Source organism: Furipterus horrens, unplaced genomic scaffold (genome assembly GCF_987537825.1).
Source record: "Furipterus horrens unplaced genomic scaffold, mFurHor1.1.pri manual_scaffold_4, whole genome shotgun sequence".
In the NCBI taxonomy this organism is placed as follows: Eukaryota; Metazoa; Chordata; class Mammalia; order Chiroptera; family Furipteridae; genus Furipterus; species Furipterus horrens.
The window spans coordinates 42,365,717-42,388,626 of NW_028327174.1; the positions used below are offsets into that span (position 1 = coordinate 42,365,717).

A 22,910-nucleotide genomic window follows, 5' to 3' on the forward strand; every position below is an offset into this window, starting at 1 on the left:
AATTATCAAAATTGGTGAATTTTTGTTTAGCCATTTTAACATTGAAGATGGAAGAAAATATACAACATTTTTGGCATATGATGCTTTACAATTTCAAGAAAGGTAAAAACGCAACTGAAATGCAAAAGAAAAGATTTGTGTAGTGTATGGAGAAGGTGCTGTGACTGATCAAATGTGTCAAAAGTGCTTTACGAAGTTTCTTGGTACTATTGACAGTTTGGCCAAATAATTCTTTACTGTGGGCTGTCTTTTGCATTGGATGATGTTTAGCAGCATACTGGGCCTCTACACACTAGAAATCAACAGCAGGAGATAACTGACATACTCAAAATATCTAGATCATTAATGGTATTGGTAAAAATGAAAAGTATGTCTTTTATTTTTTGGAAAAAACTATATGGACGTTTTGGCCAACCCAATATTATTGTATTGCTTTCTTTCTTTAGATCTTCCAATATTTGCTTTATGTTTTTATGTTTTCCTATTTTGGGTGTATAAATATTTACAAATGTATATCCTCTTGTTGGATACACACCTTCTTCTTATATTATCTTCTTTGTCTCTTATTACAGTATTTGTCTTAAAAATTATTTTGTCTTATATACATATAGGTATATTTCAGCTTTCTTTTGCCTTTTTTTGAATGGATTTTCTTTTTCCTTTCACTTCGCTTTTCTTCTGTGTCCTTATGTCTGAAGTGGGTTTCCTGTAGGCAGCATTGAGATGAGTTTTGTTTTTGTTTCTTTTAAATCTATCCTTCCACACTGTATCTTTTGATGGGAGAATTGAGACCATTTACACTTAAAGTAATTATTGATAGATATGGAATTATTGCTGTCTTGTTCATTGTTTTCTGGTTGTTTTGTAATTCCTTTGGTACTTTTTTTTCTTGGTGTCTTTTTGTTTTGATGATTTTCTGTAGTAGTATGCTTTAGATTTCTTTTTATCTCTTGGGTATCTAGTATAGATTTTTTGCTTTGTGCTTACCATGAGGCTTATGTAAAATAACATACTTATAGCAGTCTGTTTTAAGGAGGTAAAACTTAAGTCAAATGGATTCTAAAGCCCTACATTTTTACTCCCCCATTTTATGTTTTGATGTGACAACTTATATCTTTTTACCTTATGTGTCTGTTAATAAATTATTGTAACTTTTTATTACCTTTGTGTTTTAACCTTCATACTAGCTTTATAAGTGATTAACCCACCACCTTTACAGCATTAGAATATTTTGAATTTCACAATATATTTAACTTTACTAGTGATAGTTATACTTTTATATAGTCTCCTTTTACTAATTTGTGCCTTTTCTTTTGGCTTAAGAAAGTCTGTTTAACATTTCTTGTAAGGTCAGTCTAGTGGTGATCAACTCCTTTAGCTTTTTCTTCTCTGGGAATCTCTTTAATATCTCTTTCTATTCTGATGGACAACTTTGCTGGATAGAGTATTCTTGTTTGGAAGTTCCTTCTTTTAGCATTTTGAATGTATGATGTCATTGCCTTCTGGCCTGGAAAGTTTTTGGTGGAAAAATCTGCTTATAGTCCTATGAGGACTCACTTGTACATAACAAGTTGTTTTTCTCTTTCTGCTTTTAAGATTCTCTACTTCTTTTTAACTTTTGGTAGTTTAACCATAATGTGTCATGTATTATTTATAACTTTATAGTCCCCCTGGATCTGGATGTCTATTTTCTTTCCTAGCTTAGGGAAGTTTTCAGCCGTAATTTCTTCACATAATTTTTCTAGCCCTTTCCTTCTCCTCCTTTTGAGACCCATATAATGTGAATGTTGGGCTATTTTGTATTGGTTCATAAGTGCTATCTTCACTTTTTGTTTGTTTGTTTTCACTCCTCTAATTGGATAAATATCACTGCCTTGTGTTTAAGTTTGATGAACCTTTCTTCAGCTTCATTTAGTCTTCTGTTGAACCGTTCTGTTGTATTTTTCAGTTCAGTCATTGTATTCTTCAGCTCTGTGGTTTCTGTTTGGTGCACTCTTAGATTTTTCTATCTCTTCATTAAAATTCTAACTTTGTTTATTTGTTGTTCTCCTGACCTGGGTGAGCATCTTTATTTTGAACTTCCATCGGGTAAATTATTTTGTCAAAGTCTTTTTCTGATATTTTATCATGTTCTTTTGTTTGGAACTTGTTCTTATGTTTCTTCATTTTGCTTGACGTTTTTTGTTAGTTTCTATGTACTAGTTAAAACAGCCACCTTGCCTAACCTTGAAGGATTGGCCCTGCATAGGAACTAAACTTTATGTTTTCACCCTGCGCTACCTCTTGGCTATCTCTAAAACATTTGTGATGGCCTAGGCAGTCTACTTTATTTTAGTGGCTTTTTACAGTTAGGGTGTGTTCAAACCTGCCAGTGTCCCAGCGATGAGGATCCTAGGTAGCACCTGAGTTCAGTCTGATGGAAACTGGACTCTCAGGGATATCGATAAGTCTGTTTGTAAGTATACGAATACATGTTGAGATGGGGAATTCTTTCTGCTTCCTCTCCATTGAGTCCTCATGTGATAGCCAGGTAAGAACTTTATTTGTTTGCTACCATTCCAATGAACCCATGAACACAAGCTCTGAGGGCCACCAGAGCCAGGCCATCAAGAATGTGTCTTCTTGGAAATTGCCACAAAGCTAGGTGCCAGTTATGTTCACAAGTTCCTTTTTTGGTGACTAGGGATCTGGGGAGGAGCAAAGGGAGAGCATGAAGAGGGTACCTGCTGACCTTTCTGGTCTCTGGAGAGGATTGCATTTGGCCCCTAGATGTATGTTTAATTAGAAGCCTACTTCTCAGGCCACAGGTATGAAGAGATACTAATAGGCCTCTTAGAACGATTGGGGGTTTGTTGCGGTCTCTGTGCTGTTCCCTGAGGGTAGCCTGTTAAGAACTTTTCTTCTGTTATAGTTCTGTGGGACCCCTGAATGTAAGCCCCATAGGCTACCAGAGTGAGGTGATCAAGGGGTCAGCAGCTACTAAAACGGGCACCAAATATGTGCACAAGCTCCTTTTTGGGAGATACTGGCAATCTGGAGCGAGGCAGAGGGAGAGGACAAAAATAGCTCCCAGACTCCAAGATCTTTGGAGAGGATTACAGTTGGCCCTTAGATGTGAATTTAATTAGAAGCCTGCCTGTCAGACTACAGCTGTGAAGATAAGCTAATAGGGTTTTTGTTTTTTTTTTTCCCACAGAAAGACTGGGTATGCATCCTTTTTTTTATTTTGCAATTTTTTTTTATTAACTCATGCCAGTTGTTAAAAACAAACAAACAAACAAATTAAAAAAAAAAAAGAAAAAGATAAAATCTATGAAGCTCACTTTATAAGTTCAGTGCATTATTGTTTCAAAACCAGAAAAGGACAGTGCAGGACAGAAAAATGCTGGCCCAGCCAACATACAAACACAGGTCCAAACATGCTGAATAAAGTCTAAACAGTGAAATGGACTATGTTTCAGAAAATGGCACGTGAGGACCTGGAATGCAAGGAAGGTTCAACATCAGAGATGCAATGCCCTTCACTTCACTGATGGACTTCAGGGAAAAACGATGATCTCAATTGATACAGGACAGTGTTTGATAAAGTCTAATACCTTAAATCCTCACTGCTGAACAAGCATAGACTGGGCTGCCTCTACTTTAGGGTTTGGGGATGTAGCTATGGTGAGCATGCGCGAGCCCTTTAACAATTATTAATTTGCTGTAGCTTGTGGGTCCTGTGAACACAAGCCTTGTTGGCTTTCAAAGCTTGATGTTTTAGAGGCTCATCTCTCAAGTGTATGTCTTAAAAATTCGGGTATCAGATGTGAAGTCCAAACTGTTTGCTCCTAAGGGAGAAGGTTGGAGTTGTGGGTTCCCTCCTGATTGTGCGTTGCCATGCCTGGGGTGGTGTTTATGGTGAAATTGTGTCTCAGCCTCTCCTACCCATTTTAATGTAGGATTTTTCTTGTTCGCTCTCTGTGTAGGAAGGAGTCTCTCAGCTAGATTTTGGGGTTTTTTTCAGAGGAAATTGTTCCATATATAGCTGTAGATTTGGTGTGTCTGTGGGAGGAGGTGAGTTCAGAATCCTCCTACATCACCATCTTGAACTGGAACATATTTAATTTTAAAGCAGAGGAAAAAGTTTCAAATATGATTGTTTAAATAGAAATTTTTTCACTGGAGAAATGAAGACACATAGAAGAATCTCAGAATTTAAAGGAGAGGGAATATCACACTAGGAAACCTGATCAAGATGGGAAAAAATGAAATTACTCCTCTACATAAATGGTAAACATAAAATGTAAGGAACAAAATCTGCTTAACAATTAATTAATGTATTAAATATGGAGGTGTGACATCAAGATTCAAAGAATAGTAAATTGAGAAGAAAAAATCATCTCTATTTTCAATAAATATCTGTAGAACACCATAATAAAGGTTGAAAATAAAAATATAGCAAAAGATACACATAAAGAAAATATATAGTATTGGAGCAAGTACAGTATAAATGGCTAGTCGGAGAGAGAAGATACAGGGTTACCGATCCACACCAGTTATGACATCCTGCTGGGCAGGCGTTGTGAAGGCTTGCTGTCCTAAAGGATGGGGAAAGTTTTTGAACAATTCTGTTTCTTCTCTTGGGGATGCTCTTCTTCTATATCCTTTATTAGCAGATCAGAGGTGGGTATAGGAATGTGTGCCGGCCATGAGTTGGTAGAGCTTTCTTAGCTTGTGTGTTCCTACTGCAAGTTTGGGCTTGAACTTTTTTAAAAAGTTGAACATACAAGACTTTAAAAATGATTGAATACTGGGGTTAGAAAAGAGGTTCTACTGCATAGTTCTTCAGGGCCTTTAGTTGGTAGAGACTCTAACTGGTGGTTTCCATGTTTGTAGTACTGTATGCTGATATCAGAAAGCAGAAGGAAAAAGGAAGTGGAGGATTGTGGGGAATATTTGTATGGGCCAGGACTGGCAGTTTTGTACACTACTTCTGCCCATGGCCAGAACTTAAATCACATGCCCATATCAACTCAGAGGAAGGCTAGGAAATGTAGTCTATCATAGTTGTAGGCCTAAGAGGAAAGGGAAGCTGGTTTGGTTGCAGCTAGACAGTTTCTCCTTTATCCTGCCTACCTATCTAAAACCCTGTATCCCACCAACAAAGAATATGTATATTCTGTAAGTTCATGGTACCTTTGTAAACATAATTCATGTAGTAAGCCATAGTTAGAGATTTATCTAAGCAGTGATTCATAGCCACATTCTCTAATAAAAATTCTTTGAATTAGAAATCAGTGCTTAACTTTCCTTATTTCTTTTAAATTAAGAAACACTCTTGGTTTAAAAAAAGAAAAAGAATGAAAATAAGTTACAAATTATATAGAAATTGATGGAAAACAAAGCCAGCATTGTGTTCTACATAAAATTTATACCTCTAAAAGCTTTTATTAAAAAAAATCCCTGAAAATAAATGAACTGCTATCCAACTTAAGAAATTTGAAAAAGAATAACAGAATAAATCTCCAAATTGCTTAATATCTTTGTCTTTTTCAGCTGCATTTACTCTGACTTCCTGAAGCCTTTTCTGTTTTTCAGTAATTAACTTTTTAGCGTTTATTCTTTTGCTTGTGTTTCTGAAGCAATTTTAATTTAATTTAATTTATTCATCATAGGCTAATTTTTCTGACTTTTAAAACAAAATCATCTTGTTCATTTGAAGTAATATGAAGGAAGAGTATGTAGAAATGAATTGGAATTAAAAGGGAGCTATAAGTGGGTATTACTATGTATACTTGGGAGTTGTTAAAATTTTGTTTTTCTTCTAGAATTTGATGGAAGAAGGAGGTTTGTATTCAGTAAAAGGCACACCAACATCTACAAAGAAAATCTGTCAGTATAACAGTAAGTGGCTTTTATTCTTTTTTAAAAAATTACATTTAAATTGGAATCAGTTAAAAAATTATTTTTAGATTTTTGCCAGCAAATATGTTTCATAGTTAACTTAGAACATACTAGTAAGGCAATTGACTCTTTAAAATTACTTCTATTTTTTGGTAAATATACATGATCAATACCCATAATATATACAGTTTAACAAATAATAATAGAACAGATACCATTGTATTCATTTTGTATTTTAAGAAATAATGCATAAAGAGGAAAAAGGAGTCATGGACATGGGCAACAGTGTGGTGATTGCCGGGGGGAGGGTGGCATAAGGGGACTTAATGGTTATGGAAAAAATACAGAAAAGATTAAATTAAAAAGGGAAGTAATGCATAACCAATACTTCTGAAGATCTCAATTGCATTACCTGTTCTGCCCTCTAGAGGTAACTATTATCCAAATTAGATTTTTCTGATATCAGACATAGACTTTTACATTGCTTGGTTTTAAACTTCCTACAGATTGAGGCAAACTCTATTTTTCTGCAACTTGCTTTTCTTTTTGTCCATTCAGTAATACATTTTGAGGTTCATCTACTTTGAAACTCGTGATTCCAGTAGTTTTAATATTTGGTTACTGCTATGCAGCCTTCTCTCAAATGAATGTACCATAATTTATTTACACAGTCCTGGCAATGATTAATTAGGTTGTTTTGAATATTTTGCTATGATAAACAATGCTGCTTTGGCAGTTCTTGGCATTTTTCTTGGCACACATGTGTAAAAAGTTCCTCTAGAGAATATATATATATATTTCTAGAAGTAGAATTCATTAGTTCATATGATACACTGTACACATCTTCACCTCTTCTAGGTAATGCAAAACTGTTTTCCAAAGTAGTGGTGCCAGTTTAAACTTCTGCTAGCAAGAGATCAGAGTCCTAGGTGTTACATAGTCTCCCTTACACTGGGTTAGCTTTTTATCATTATTGGCATTCTATCTCATTGTAATTTTAATTTAGATATCCCTGATTATTAATTAGGTTGACTGGCCATCCATGTGTCATCTGTGAAATTCCTTCACGGTTTTTGGCCATGTTTCTTTTATGAATTTGGGCTCTCCTTATTAGATGTGTCTTTTATATACTATATCTGTATGTATGTATCCTATATATATTTCTTTTATCATAGGTACTAAGTGTAGGCTTTTGTGTAGCAAATACTTCATACTTGAGTGATCTTTTTATTCTGTACTGTTTTTATGGACAAAAGTTTCTGATACTTTTTAGATATTCTGTGATAGATGAGTCTTCAGGATATCTAGTCTTTTAGGATACGTAGAAATCTTTATGGACTTTTAATTTTTTGACTCTGTTAAATATTAGTCTCATTTCTATTCCTGTTCTGTGCACCTTATTTCCTTCCATCATATTAAACTATGATTATTTCTTTCATTTATGGTTTATCATCTCAGTGTATTTTTTAAAAGCCTAAAATAGATAAACACACATATACAGATGTCTTAGTATCCTGCCTTTCTCATTCTAAATGTAATATAGGAAATTTTATTTAATATATTTTATAAATGAATTTAATGGGTTCATTTATTTAATAAAATATTTTATAGATTTCTCCATGTTAATACTAGACATTTCTTCATCCTTTATTAATGACCGTTACGTAATCCATTATGCGGATGGACTATATAGTTTATTCAGTCAGTGTCCTTTTGGTAGACATTTGGTTTGTTTCTAACATCTTCTTCTTACAAGTACTGCTGCATGAACAACTTTATGCATAAATTACATAATTATGGACATGCATTTTCAGGGTAATTTCTAGGAGTAGAATTGTTAAGTCAAAGGGGAGATACAGCAGTGTCCTAGAATAGCATTGTTTCATTCAGTGTCATTTTAATATAATGTTGCTGAGGTGCTGTAGGAAGTTAACTCTTGTTTATATCAATTAACCTATGGTATTTTAAACACCTTAAGCATTTTATAATTTCCTCAAGTATATTGTGCATGTCTTTTGCTAGATTTAGCTGTAGTTATTTTTTGTTGATTTTATTGCTACTTTAGTGTGAATATATACCAGTAAGCAAGATTCTGGATTTTGGATTTAGGCACATCTGGGTTGATTATTTTATTGAGAATTTTTTAAGAAGTGATTTTTTGGGTATCAATAATTTGGAGAAGAGTGATTTTGAGCATCAATGGAAATGATTACTGATTTTCCTTCATAGATCTTTTTTTTTATATTGTGGCAAAAAACACATAACAAAACTTACCGTCCCAATAATTTCCAAGTGTACAGTGCACCTCCCCTTCCCTGCCAAGTCCTGGCAACCACCATTATATACTTTCTGTTTCTATGAGTTCGAATATTTCATATATCTCATATAAGTGGAATCATGCAATGTCTGTCCTTTTGTGACTGGCTTATTTCACATAGCATAGTATGCACTCAAGGTTTATTCATGTTGTAGCATATGACAGGATTTCTGTCCTTTCCCCTTTGGTTTAATTGAGAAATAATTGACATACATTATTGTATAAGTTTAAGGTGTATAGCCTGATAGTTTGATTTACATACATTGGAAAATGATTACCACAGTAGGTTCAGAAAACATCTGTCTTCTCATGGATACAATTTTTTATAAAAAGGAAAAAATTTTCTTCTTGCAATGAGAACTCATAGGATTTATTCTCTTAACTCTACTGTCTATCATATAACAGTGTTAGCTATAGTTACCATGTTTTACATTACATTCTTAGTACTTGTTTATCGTATAATAAAAAAATTCGTACCTTTTGACCACCTTCCTCCAGTTTCCCTTCTTCCCAACCTTCACCACTGGTAAATAAAAGTCTGTTCTCTTTCTGTGAGTTTGTTTTTTGTTTTTTGTTTTATGTTTTTTAAGATCCACATATAAGTAAGATTATACAGTAGTTGTCTTTTTCTGTCTTAATTATTTCACTTAGCATAATGCACTCTAGGTCTATCCATGTCACAAATGGTAGGATTTCCTTGTTTTTGTTTGTTTTTTAAATATGGTGTCATAATATTCCATTGTACATATCACAACTTTATCCATTCCTCTATTGATGGAACTTAGATTGTTTTCATGTCTTGACTATTGTAAGTAACGTTACTATGAACATGAGGGGTGCAGATTTTTTCAAGGTTTTTTGTTTCCTTTGGGTATATTCCCAGAAGTGGATCACACGGTAATTCTATTTTTAATTTTTGAGGAACCTCTGTATTGCTCTGTATTGTCTGTCTTGGTGGCTACACCAATTTACAATCCTACCAACAGTGCACAAGGGTGCCCTTTTCTTCACAGTCACTCTACTATTTGTCTTTTCTCTTTTTTGATGATGGCCATTCTGACAGGCATGGGATGATATTTCCTTGCAGCTTTAATTTGTATTTCCCTAACGTCAATATGTTGAACATATTTTCATGTACCTGTTTGCCTTTTCTATGTTTTCTTTGAAGAAATGTCTATTTGGGTTCTTTGCCAATTTTTAAGTGGGTGATTATTTCTTTTTGCTATCGAGTTTAAAGAGTTCTTTATATATTTTGGACATTAACCTAGCATCAGATATTTGGTTTGCAAATATTTTTTCCCATTTTATGGGTAGTTTTTCCCAATTTTTTAGTGGTTTCTTCTGCTGCGCAGAAGCTTTTTAGTTTGACATAGTCGACTTTTAAAAAAAATTGTTGCTAGTGCTTTAGGTGTCATATTAAAATAATCATTACCAAGACACATGTCAAAGAGATTTATTCCTGTGTTTTCCAGGGGGTTCATGGCTTCAGATATTAACACTTAAGACTTTCATTACTTTGAGTTAATTTATGTGAGTAGTGTAAAATATGGGTACAGTTCATTCTTTTACATATTTTTTTACTATCCAATTATTCCAGCATCATTTATTGAAAACCTTTTAATTTCTCCATCGAGTTTTCTTGGCTCCCTTGTCAAATATTATTTGAAAGTATATGCCTGGGTTTATTTCTGGGCTCTTGATTCTGTTTCATTGGTCTCTTTGTCTGTTTTTAATGTCAGTATTACATTGTTTTGATGACCATAGCTTTATTATGTAACTGGAAGTGTGATGCCTCCTGCTTTGTTCTTCTTTCTCAGGATTTCTTTTATTTAGGATCTTTTGTGGTTCAATATAAGTTTAAGAGTGTTTTATTCTACTTCTGTGAAAAATGCCATCTTGATGGGGATTGCATAGAATCTATGTGTATGTGGCTTTTGACAGTATGGACATTTTAACAATGTTAATTCTTCTAGTCCATGAACAGGGGATACCTTTCTGTTTAACTGTGTCATCTTCAGTGTCTTTCATTGCTATTTTATAGTTTCCAGAGTAGAAATCTTCCACCTCCGTAGTTAAATTTATTTTTAATTATTTTATTATTTTTGATGCTATTGTAAATGGGATTGATTTCTTTCTTTTTCAGAAAATCTCTTGTTAGTTTATAGAAAAGCTACTGATTTTTTTCATGTTAATTTTATATCCTCTAACTTTACTAAATTCATTGATTAGATCTAACAGTTGTTTGGTTGACTTAAATTTTTCTATATATAAAATTATGTCATCTGCAAATAGAGACAATTTTACTTCTTCATTCCCAATGCTGATAACTTTGATTAATTTTTTGCCTGATTGCTCAAGCTAGAACATCTAGTACCATGCTGAATAAGAGAGGTAAGAGTGGGAACCCTTGTCTTGTTCCTGATCTCAGGAAAAGCTTTCAGCCTGTCACCATGGAGTATGATGTTCTCTGTGGGCCTGCCATATATGGCCTTTATTACATCGAGAAATGTTCTTTCTGTGCCTAATTTGTTAAGAATTTTTATCATGACTGGGTGTTGAATATTGTCAAATGCCTTTTCTGTGTCTATTGAGATGATCATATGGTTCTTTTATTCTGTTAGTGTGACGAATCACATGGATTGATCTACATATGTTGAACCATTGTTGCATCCCAGGGATATATCCCATCTGATCTTGATGTATAATATTTTTAATAGGCTGTTGAATTTGAATTGCTAGTATTTTCTTTTTTTTTTTTTTTTTTGCATTAAGAAAATATTTTATAGTTTACAAAATATTAGATGTGAGAACCTTGCAGGTTTTTTTTTTTTAATGTTTTTTATTGATTATATTGTTACAACAGTTCCAATTTTCTCCCCCTTGTTCCCCTCCACCCAGCACCCCCTCCCCCAGCAATCCCCCCAAGTCCATACCCCTGGTTCGTAAAAATTAACTATCCCCCCCTCTCAAATATTAGGACCCTTTGTAATCTTGTAAAGGACAATGGGCGAAGGTCTCAAGCTCCTCTAGCTGCTTCAAGCTGGACATGGTCGTCGTCCTACCTACCCTTGGGTCCAGAAAACCCTAATAAGAGTGGGGGTGTGGAGGGGAGGGTGGCCTTCCCACATGGGGAAGGATCGTGCAGACTCCAGGTCAGTTGGCTGTCTCCGGTCAACGGCGTGCTTGGTTTAACAGGCTGGTGTCCTTGTTGTGTTCTGGGGGCAACAGATTTGGCGAAAAGGGTTAAAAGACATCATTCAATCCATAACTACTAGATGACAAAAGGCAGGGATTAATTTTTAAATGTTCCATATTAGGGGAAAAAAAAAAAAAAAAAGGCTTCTTTGTAAGAAGGTGTGCTAGGCACATCTCGCCTGTCCAAAACCCTTTTGCCCATTATACTTAGTTTGGGCTGAGGTAAATAGTTTAGGTTTTTCCCCCTCTCAGACCTCTGGGCCTTTTCTGTCCAAGCCATTAGGATAGAAAAGAGAAACCCGTTTTAAAGTGAAGCCCACAGACCACCCCATTCTTCCCCAACCCAGCCATTTAGTTCAGCCAAACCGTTGAGTCTCAGGAGGCAGTGCTGCAGAGAGGATTAAGTGAGGCTTATGCATACAGATAATCACTCAGGTAATGCGATCATAGGCTTATGTCCTTTGAAAACAAAAAACACGTGTTAATTTATGTAACATAACCCGCAAACAAGTCTCTAAATCTGGAGAAGAAACTTTTAAGACAGTTAGTTGCCCTGTTTTATACTCTACTACTGATCATTGTGATTTTCCTTGAATAATAATTTTTCTCCCTAAGGTTACCCTCCTTGTCTTTAAAGGGACTACATTAAGTCCATTTTTAATTTATCCTGTTCGTTTGCATAAACATAACAAGAGCAGCAAATGATCACTTATGATCTTTAGTTCTGCTTTGCTGGAACTTACCCAAGGAATATTTGGGGTGACCTTCAGTCTGTTCTTCAGGGCACAGAAGCTGTGCCACATATCTGGCATTCATCCTTGCCTGTACACACCTGTTTTTTCCAAGTCTTTCTGGTCTTTCCTTGTGCCTTAAGGTCCCTTCTAGCCATCTTTCAGGAAAACAACCTTCGTTCCTTCCCTGGAAAGATTGCTGTGGACCGCACAACCAACCATGGTACCAGGCCTTTTATCTCACGGGCTTTTATTACCTTTGAAAGTCATTCCCAGTTCCTCAGGGCTTTCTGGTAATAATCTGAGCCCAAGTATGTTTCCTTTAGGCTTGACATTCCAGTCAAAGACTTGGTCAAAAAAAAAAAACAAAGAACCTCTGTTGACAACTGGTCTTATTAGTTCTATGCAAAGGAACTTATGTCATTACTTACTTGTTTAGTATGCCAAACTCTGGAGGGATCAAATAGGGAGAAAAATATACAACGTGAAGGAAAATCTTTGTCCTAATATTCACTGAACTGGCATTTCCATTCTTCATATTTTCATTTTTCCCCCACTAAAAAATTTTTGTTTGTTTTTCCATTACAGTTGTCTCACATTTTTAGCCCTCTTGTTTCCCTGCACCCTGTCCCTCCCCTCCCCCACATTTAGTCCCCACTCAGTTGCACCTGTCTGTGGGTCATTCATATATATATATATTTTTTAACTTGACCCATCCCCTTACACCTTTCTTTTCCTCCCCCCCGCCCCCCTTGTTACTGTTAGTCTACTTCTTGTTTACATACCTCTGGTTCAATTTTGCTCATTTGTTTGTGTTGTTCATTAGTTTCCTGTAATAGGTGACAGCATAAGGTATTTTTCTTTTGTTGCCTGGCTTATTTCACTAAGCATAATTTTCTCTAGTTCCATCCATGTTGTTGCAAATGGTAGAAGTTCCTTCTTTCTTTCTGCTACATAGAATTCCATTGTGTAAATGTACCACAGTTTTTTGATCCACTCATCTACAGATGGGCATTTAGGTTGTTTCCAGCACTTGGCTATTGTAAATAGAGCTGCTATGAACATTGGAGTGCATAGGTTCTTTTGAATTGGCGTTTCGGGATTTTTTGGATATAATCCTAGCAATGGAATTGCTGGTTCAAAAGGCAGTTCCATTTTTAGTTTTTTAAGGAAATTCCAAACTGTTTTCCACAGTGGCTGCACCAATCTGCATTCCCACCAGCAATGCACCAGGGTTCCCGTTTCTCCGCATCCTCTCCAGCACAAGTTGTTTGTTGATTTGTTGATGATTGCCATTTTGACTGGTGTGAGGTGGTATCTCATTGTGGTTTTAATTTGCATCTCTCTGATGGCTAGTGATGTTGAGCATACTTTCATATGTCTATGGGCCCTCTGTATGTCTTCTTTGGAGAAGTGTTTGTTCAGGTCCTTTGCCCATTTTTTAATTGGGTTGTCTGTCTTCTTGGTGTTGAGTCGTATGAGTTCTTTATATATTTTGGAGATCAATCCCTTGTCTGAGATGTCATTGGCGAATATATTTTCCCATATGGTTGGTTTCCTTTGCATCTTGCTGATGTTTTCTTTAGCTGAGCAGAAACTTTTTAGTTTGATGTAGTCCCATTTGTTTATTCTTTCCTTTATTTCCCTTGCCTTAGGAGATATATCACTGAAAATGTTGCTACGTGGGATATCTGAAATTTTCCTTCCTATTTTTTCCTCTAGGACTTTTATGGTGTCACGGCTTACATTTAAGTCTTTGATCCATTTTGAGTTTATTCTGGTGTATGGTGTGAGCTGGTGGTCTAGTTTCATTTTTTTGCATGTCCCTGTCCAGTTCTCCCAACACCATTTGTTGAAGAGGCTCTTTTCACTCCATTTGATATTCTTTCCCCCTTTGTCAAATATTAGTTGACCATATGAACCTGGGCTTATTTCTGGGCTCTCTATTCTGTTCCATTGATCTATATGTCTGTTTTTATGCCAGTACCAGACTGTTTTGATTACCGTGGCCTTGTAGTATAGTTTGATATCGGGTATTGTAATTCCTCCTACTGTGTTCTGCCTCAAAATTGCTGTGGCTATTCGGGCTCTTTTTTGGTTCCATATAAATTTTTGAAGTATTTGTTCTAGGTCTGTGAGATATGTTGCTGGTATTTTAATAGGGATTGCATTGAATCTATAAATTGCTTTGGGTAGTATGGACATTTTGATGATGTTGATTCTTCCCATCCATGAGCATAGTATACGCTTCCATTTATTTGTATCTTCTTTAATTTCTTTCTTCAGTGTTATGTAGTTTTCTGTGTACAGGTCTTTTACCTCTTTGGTTAAGTTTATTCCTAGGTATTTTATTTTTCTTGTTGCTATGGTAAATGGGATTTTTCTTTCAGTTTCTATCTCTGAGTTTTTATTGTTGGTGTATAAAAATGCCTTCGATTTCTTAATATTGACTTTGTATCCTGCTATTTTGCCGAATTCACTTATTAGATTGAGTAGTTTTTTTGTGGAGTCTAAAGGATTTTCTATGTACACTATCATGTCATCTGCAAATAATGACAGTTTTACTTCCTCTTTTCCAATTTGGATGCCTTTTATTTCTCTTTCTTGTCTGATTGCTGTGGCTAGAACTTCCAAGACTATGTTGAATAGGAGTGGAGAGAGCGGACATCCTTGTCTTGTTCCTGATCTCAGGGGGAATGCTCTCAGTTTTTGCCCTGAATTGCTAGTATTTTCTTGAGAACATTTTTATCTATCTCCATCAGGGATATTGGCCTATAGTTTTCCTTTTTACTATTGTTCTTTTCTGTTTGGGGTCAGAATAATGCTGGCCTTGTAAAATGAGTTTGTGAGTGTTTCTTCCTCTTCAATTTTTTTAAAAAAGTAGAACAGATGTATTTATTTCAGGACTTCTTAAAATCTTTAACATACTATTGTAAACAAAGCAGTAGTACACCTTATGCATGGTTTCTCAAACATACTTGACCAGGCAGATAATTTAGAAAATGCTAATGTATCATGTGGAAATTATAACACAGGAGAAGGCAGATTCAAAACTACAAAAATCCCTGTAACCAGAATTAGATTCTATTATTATCTCACAGTATGTTTTTTCTGTGGTAGAGCATTTCTTATGAAATTATTGTCTTTTTAAAAAACAGCATCTCTTTCCTTAGACTATGATCTTCTAACATAGTGCTTTTTTTTTTATTGTTCTTTTTTTTATTGTTTTCCTATTATAGTTGCCCACTTTTTCCCCCATTGTTTTCCCCACCCTGCCCACCGCTTCTTCCACAGTCAATTCCCACCCTGTTGTTCACGTCCATGGATCATTTCTACTAGTTCCTTGACTAAATCCTTCCCCTTCTTACCCCCCTTGTCCCCTCCCCCATCTCTCCTGGTCACTGTCAGTCTGTTTCTTGTTTACTTGCCTCTGGTTCTATTTTGCTCATTTGTTTGCGTTGTTCATTAGTTTCCTGTATTAGCTGATATCACATGGTATTTATCTTTCGCCGCCTGGCTTATTTCGCATAATTCTCTCTAGTTCCATGCATGTTATCGCAAATGGTAGAAGTTCCTTCTTTCTCTCTGCTGCACAGTATTCCATTGTGTAAATGTACCACAGTTTTTGATCCTCTCATCTACAAATGGGCACTTAGGTTGTCTCCATGACTTGGCTATTGTAAATAGAGCTGCTATGAACATAGGGGTGCGTGGGTTCTTTTGAATTGTGGTTTCAGCATTCTTCGGGTATAATCCAAGCAATGGAATCGCTAGTGAAAAGGCAGTTCCATTTTTAGTTTTTTGAGGAATTTCCATCCTGTTTTCCATAGTGGCTGCACTAGTCTGCATTCCCACCAACAGTGCACTAGGGTCCTCTTTTCTCCACATTCTCGCCAGCACTTGTTTGTTGATTTGTTGATGATGACCATTCTGACTGGTGTAAAGTGGTATCTCATTGTGGTTTTTATTTGCATCTCTCTGATGGTTAGTGATGTTGAGCATCCTTTCATATGTCTATGGACCCTCTGTATGTCCTCTTCAGAGAAGTGTTCGTTCAGGTCCTTTGCCCATTTTTTAATTGGGTTGTCTGTCCTGGTGTTGAGTCATATAAATTCTTTATATATTTTGGAGATCAATCCCTTGTCTGAGGTATCATTGACAAATATGTTTTCCCATATGGTTGGTTCCCTTTTCCATAATTCAGGGTCTTTTTGGAAGAGTTTGAGAAGATTGCTATTAATTTTTTAAATAAATGTTTGATAAAATTCACTAATTAAGCCATTTTGGCTCTCGGCTTTTCTTTTTGGGGAGATTTTTGATTACTGATTCAATGTCTTTACTAGTAATTGCTCTAGTCTGATTTTCTGTTTCTTCTTGATTCAATCTTGGTAAGCTGTGTGTTTCTAAGAATTTTTCTGTTTCTTCTTCTCATCTCTCTGGAAAATTCTCGTTTATCTTTCAAAACTAACTCTTTATAGTTGTGCTTTCTCTATGACTATTTACCAAATGTCTCCTTCCTTAGAACTCATCACACTTGGCTTTCCTTTACTTTTGTACCTTCTGTGACTTCCATTGTTGCACCTAATTTTAGGACTATTTTTTAAAGAATGTTTATCTTTCTTCACTATAAGATTCTGAATACTTTGAGCATTATGGTCATGTATCCCTACTATTACATTGCCTTACATAAAATGTTGAGTTGCACTTACATTTTGATCTGCATTTTCTTTTTTTATGTTATTAAGGCTTCATTCAACAGACATTTGTCTTCTTCATTAATGACTGACTGAGTTTACTGTACCTATGGATTGAATGCAGTTTATTGTGGGGGAATGCCCTTAGATCATGTTGTTAGTGAAATTCTACCATTCACTTTTGTGTACCCTGCTTTCCATTCTCAGGAGAAACCTGCTTCATGGGCGTATCAGTTTCATTCTGGAATGAGGAACTGAGGGTATCTGAGTTCAGACAAATTCGCTCTGTCTGTCAGCTGACAGACAGAGATTAGTTTTTGTTACAGAGAGCATCACTTGTGACCCGAGGAATGAATAAATAGTGCTCATTGTCTACTCCATGTGGGGTGGCCCTTTGCCCACCTCCACCCAGCTCTATAGAGTGTTAGTTAGCGAAACTTAATTTTACCAGCAAATACCTTCTGCTTATGTGTGCATTTTCCGGAGTATTAATAAATACCATTTTTCATAAGTTAAATCTTTATTTTCAGATCTAGAATTTCCACAGAGTAGTCAGTCTTCCAGTTACTCTCCAAGGCCAACAGACAGTTGTTTCAGTTCTAGTTCAGAGATGGTAAGTTATGCGCCCCTCTTCCTTTTTTGGCTTATTAATATATGCGCTACTAATTTTGAATTGTTTGTGTTTTTCATAGTTAACATTCTGAAAAAAACAGTTGAACCAATAAATTGTGGAAATAAATGTAAACAAAAATATGAAGATATTAAAATATAAGAAAAATATGAAAGAAATAAAATGAAAATGTAAATGAGCATCACATTTATAACGAATGTGTTCATTGCTATTTACAGAATCCATTCTTATCAATATGTGTGTGTGTGTATGATAAAGTTGTGTCTCTTTTTTTCCCTATTCACAATAATTGAAAACCTAAAACAACCAAGAATACATACAAAAAGAAAGGCTCAAGGCTTATATGAAGAAAACTATAACATGTTATTGTAGACTTTAATCTGAATAATAGGAATGATACTATTTTCTGAGTGGGAATGCTGCATTTCTCTTAAATTGCAAGATCAAGTGGAGTTCTACTTCACTGATACTTCCATCTTTCTTTCATCTGCCTTGGTCGCTAGCTCGCTGTCCAAGCTGCTCTTGCTAAAGGAAGGACACCAAATTCATTGGACACTTCTTAGTTTTTATTTTATGAGAATGCCAAGTAATATTGGAAGAAACGTTTATTTTATTTTCTTGTTTTGAAACATTTGCTTTTCTTTTATGATAACACAGTATCTCAGTTTTCTTCATACTTCTGTCAATAAATGATACTTTACGCTTTTGCCAACTTCTCTTTCACCCTTACCCCTGTTTCAATGTAATGTTTAGCGTTTGCTGCAGGACCCTTTTCTTCTCTTAACCTACACTCCAAACTCAAGGTGATGCTCTGTATTCCAGTGACTTTACTATCTGTTCAATGGTAGTTCTCAACTTTATGACTACAGCCCAGTTCTTTATTTAGATGTCCTATTTCCTATTGGATATATCTTTTTGGACATCTTACAATACTCTACTTATCTTCATACTTTAAACTGAATGCTCTTGATCTTTCACTTTACCTCCAAAATAAAATTCATATTTGTCTACTCTTAATTTCTCATGTCGGTACCCTACTGTAAGGTACCATCGTCTTGTTCTTGAACTACTGTGGTTATTTCTTCAGAGATTTCTCTCCTTCCACTCTTGCCCCACTTATTCTCCAGTTAGCAATCATCATGATCTTTTGAAAACTTAAATTAAAATCACGTCACTTTTAATCATTCAATGAACTTCTATTTTACTTTGGAATCTAAAATACAGGGGCTATATATAGGCCATGTGTGTTCTGTTTTTTCCAGCTTGAATAATCAATGCTTTTATATTAGATTTGCATTAAAAGAATATTTTGGTTAGTTTAGTAATTCAAAGCTTAATTTTTCATGAGGTTGAAACATTCAAGCTTGTAAATTGAAATCTGTATCTTTTTTTTTTAATGTTTTTTATTGATTATATTGTTATAAATCTGTATCTTTTAAAAGCTCTTAAAATGTGATATTTTATATAACAGTTACAATATTTATTGCTATTTAACTTCTTTATTAACCTTTATTTTCTGTTGACCATTCTCCTTAAGTTATATCTTTTATGAAACTAGGCCTATAATAGGTACAATATATATATATATATTTTTTTAATTGCTAAATCAGTAAGTGAATAATAGAAGTCTTACAAGTTAGCTGTTTCTTTCAAAGTTATTACATATACTCTTTTTAAGTGGTTCAAGAGTATGTTGTATACCATTTCCTCTGTGTGAAGGGTTAGGGGGATGATGTATACTATGATTATGGATATTGATAAGGGACAAAATTCCCTTCTCTTTTTAACTTTTGTATTTTTACTACAAGGATTAAAATTGTTCTTGCTATTTTAAAAATTCATAACCTCTTGATTTTTAAACACGAAACATCCAGCTTGATTTGCAGTTTGCCAAAGTCTCTTCTGCGTTTTGAAAATGTCTATGCTATGAATTTATGCTTTTAAGTTATTGAATGAGTTTTTAAAAAATATAAGCATCATTTACAGTAAAATTACTAAATTCTTTTTAGCCATCTGAAGATGAAGATCAAACACTGCAGCAAATTGAAGATTTAAGTAAGAGATCCATCAAAACTGAAGACACAACTAATAATTTTTATTCAGAAAGGATGGCAGAATTTCCACATGATAGGATTATTAAAGACACTGCCAGAGTTCATAAACAAAGTGAGAGTCTTCACCAATTCTCAATGAAAAATAACACAGATCAGTTGGCACAGGGTCAGAGTAATTCAACACATGTATTACCAAACAAAACCAGTGGCAGCTCCATTCTGCAGTTTGAAAGATGTGATGCATGGGTCCAAACAGACAGGGCCCCTGTAAGGGAAGAAAAATTAGATGCTGCCATACAGTGTGATATAATTTCAGACTGTAAATGTAGAAGTGCTGAGTCTTCTCTTTGTAATGTTGGAAGGTGCAGTGAAAATATTAAAGCAGATGCCACTGGAGGGCAGGAAATCCTTACGAACAACTAATATTCTAAAATTTCTGCCTGAGATTTAGCATTTCACTTAATGTTCAGAATTTCATTAGATAATAAAGGAATGAGAAAGTGTAGTGGAACATAAGGTGAAATATTTAGAGGATATATTTATGGTTTGTCTTAAGAATATTTTAACATAAGCTTATGTAGGTGTTTCTTTAGTAGCTTTAGTATATATACCAAGTTTTTAGAAACTATTATATATATAAATTTACTGTCTGTCATTATGGTGATTATTCATTATATTATATGCTGCTATTTATGGATTAAAAATACATTAAATTGCTTCATTTCTTGTGCACTTATTTTAAAATTTAGTACAGTCAAGTAATTAGCAAAAATGTTTTCTTTCAAGATTTCGGACAGAAAATAGTATCAATAATGTCAAATACATTTTACAGTCTCATTATAAGAATTTTCTTAATTACTGCCTTAAATATACTCTCATTGAGAAATTATGGCATTAATTTTTAGATAAAATACATTTTCTGTTTTGCTTGGATAACATTTTTGTGGGTGCTTGTATTCTAAGGAAAATGTTATTCTTTAAGATTAAAAAACCCTGGCTGCTGTGGCTCAGTGGATTGAGCGTCAGCCTGCGAGCCAAGTGTCGCTGGTTCGATTCCCAGTCAAGGCACATGACTAGGTTGCACGTCAGGTCCCCAGTTGGGGGCGCGAGTGAGAGGCAACCACACAGTGATGTTTCTCTCCCTCTCATTCTTCTTTCCCCTCTCCCTAAAAATAAATAATCAAACACAAACAAATAAATAAATTATTAAATAAAAAAAAGAAACTTTGAAAAAAAAAATTTAAAAGTTTTAGTGCTTTTATAAAAGAAGTGTTCAATATTGAAAAAAGATTTATGTTTACTAATTTTAATATTGCTAAGTTTTTTTACATTAGGATTTCTCATTTATAAAATTTAGGTTTTGTTTCCAACATAATATTTATTTTTGTGTCAAGATTTTAAATGTTTGCACTCTAGTTATTTGTATGGCTTTATTACAAAGTGCCCAGCAGGGGGCATTCTGATATATAACTGAACCAAAAACAAAATTGTTTGACATTTCTGTGCCTTAATGAAAAGGATGACTAGATATTGCATTTTTTCATGCACATATATCACTTAATAGTTTGTTTCAGAGGTTATTTGAAGCATAATGATTTAGAAACACCAACAGCTGATGTTTAAATGGTAGCACTCTTCAAGTTTTTAGCTAGTTTGAGGAAGTTATTTTTGCTGCCTCAGAGCACAATGAGATCCTCAGTAATTTTCCAGAAGTATAGTAATCATCTTATGAAAAGGGAATATAATTATCTGATATACATTTGTAGTTTTTCAAAAGACCACATTTTCATTCTAATAGTAAATGAAAGGCATTCTACCATGGATAATTATCCTGAGCATGATTTTGCAGAACATGAAATATTATAATAATGAAAACCAATGTATAGAAAAAGAGACTCTATGCTGGTGATATTAGAATAGGATTGAGCTGTGAGTTTTGGGTTGACTTGAAATAAACTAATTTTTCCCAAATAATTGTCTTAACAGTATTGAAAGCACTTTCATTTCAGAAGTCCACATGTAGTTATATTATTATTAATATCATAATTTGGCAGTTAAACTCAGGCGAAGAATATCAGTGATTCTTAGTGCATTGACCATCCACAATGAGAGCAGGGTAAGTAAGGTGTTGTGTCGTAAAGAATTTAACTTGCCCAGAAAGAGGTCTGGCCTTTGCCCTTGGCTCTTGGGAGGTAATCTCTGAGCCTTTGGAATGTCATGCCAAATAGAAGTGTCTTTGTTTGCCTGGTGATGTTGGGTCAAGCCAGGTAGTAACAATGTGATTTAGGGTGGGACTTTGAGACAAGCAGTATCATCTCAACTCCCTAAGAGGCTAGACACATGTGTGCATTCAACCATGCAACTGTGATGGAACCTGGACCAAGGCTCAGGTGAGCTTCCCTGATCGCCAGTATTCTCTGTGTGTTGTCACACACTGATACCAGGAAAGTAACCCTGTCCATGACTCCACAGAAGAGGACAACTGGAAGCTCTGCAATTATTACTTTCCTAGATGCTGTCGTGTGTGTTTCTTACCTAGGCTGATTTTAGTCTGTATCCTTTCCCTGTAATAAACTGTAGCTCTGAGTCCAATAGCTTTCAGTGCGTTCTGAGTCTTTCCAGCAGTTATCAGGTCTGAGGGTGCTCTTGGAACCCCTGAAGTAAGGGTGGTTTTGCAGACTGTTTTCTAACTTTACAGTTGCTAACTCTTTAGGTGCTTTAAGAGATAAATAATTTAAAATATATTTAAAGGAAAGCAAGTATAGAATTACAAAATTAAAAAAGACATCTCATATAATAGGATTATAACATACTTCTTCAGTACAATACTAGTTTAGGTTTTCTCTTGGTGAAAGCATTTAATGAAAAAAAATTCATTGAAACAGTGTTGTTTCCATATTTGCAATTTAAGGTTTATGAGACAAAGTAAATCCTAGCTAAGATTTAGCCAAATGAAACAAAATAGAAAACTTAATAAAGATTCTTCACATATTTATAATGTAAACTGCCAATCACAGTGACTTCAAATAAGATACTGCACATTCAGTAATGGCTGACACATATGATACTGATTGCAGTTGGGGTTTAATGAATTTGTGAAACAGTGCATTATTTTGGTGAGCATCAGCTACTCCAGGAATTTGCCATCTGAAATAATAGGCTATCTTTAGGGATAGTCTCATGTAATTTACTTTTATTGCACATATCATAAGTAATTTATTCATGTAATTTCTTGGTTAATGTTTGTTTTCCCATGACACCACAAATAGCAGCACAGCAAATGCTGTCAGTGATCTGCTAATATTTCCTTGGCACTTTCCATTTTTATATGTGCCAACCTGACTTGGAACTGCCAGTACCTGTGACACATTTCCTTAGGGGTTTCGGCTGCAGATACCTGCC

At 34.8% G+C, this 22,910-nt stretch overlaps 1 protein-coding gene across 1 annotated transcript in view; it reads left to right on the plus strand.

Annotated features, from left to right (window-relative positions):
- REDIC1 (regulator of DNA class I crossover intermediates 1) overlaps nucleotides 1-20,020 on the plus strand; it is a 46,417-nt gene extending 26,397 nt beyond the window's left edge. Inside the window, exons 10-12 of the mRNA XM_090275117.1 lie at nucleotides 5,811-5,886; nucleotides 17,354-17,436; nucleotides 19,464-20,020. Of these exons, the coding sequence (XP_090131243.1) occupies nucleotides 5,811-5,886; nucleotides 17,354-17,436; nucleotides 19,464-19,931 (627 nt within the window). The 3' untranslated portion in view covers nucleotides 19,932-20,020. The remainder of the gene's footprint in view (nucleotides 1-5,810; nucleotides 5,887-17,353; nucleotides 17,437-19,463) is intronic.
- The last annotated feature ends 2,890 nt before the right edge of the window (nucleotides 20,021-22,910 follow it).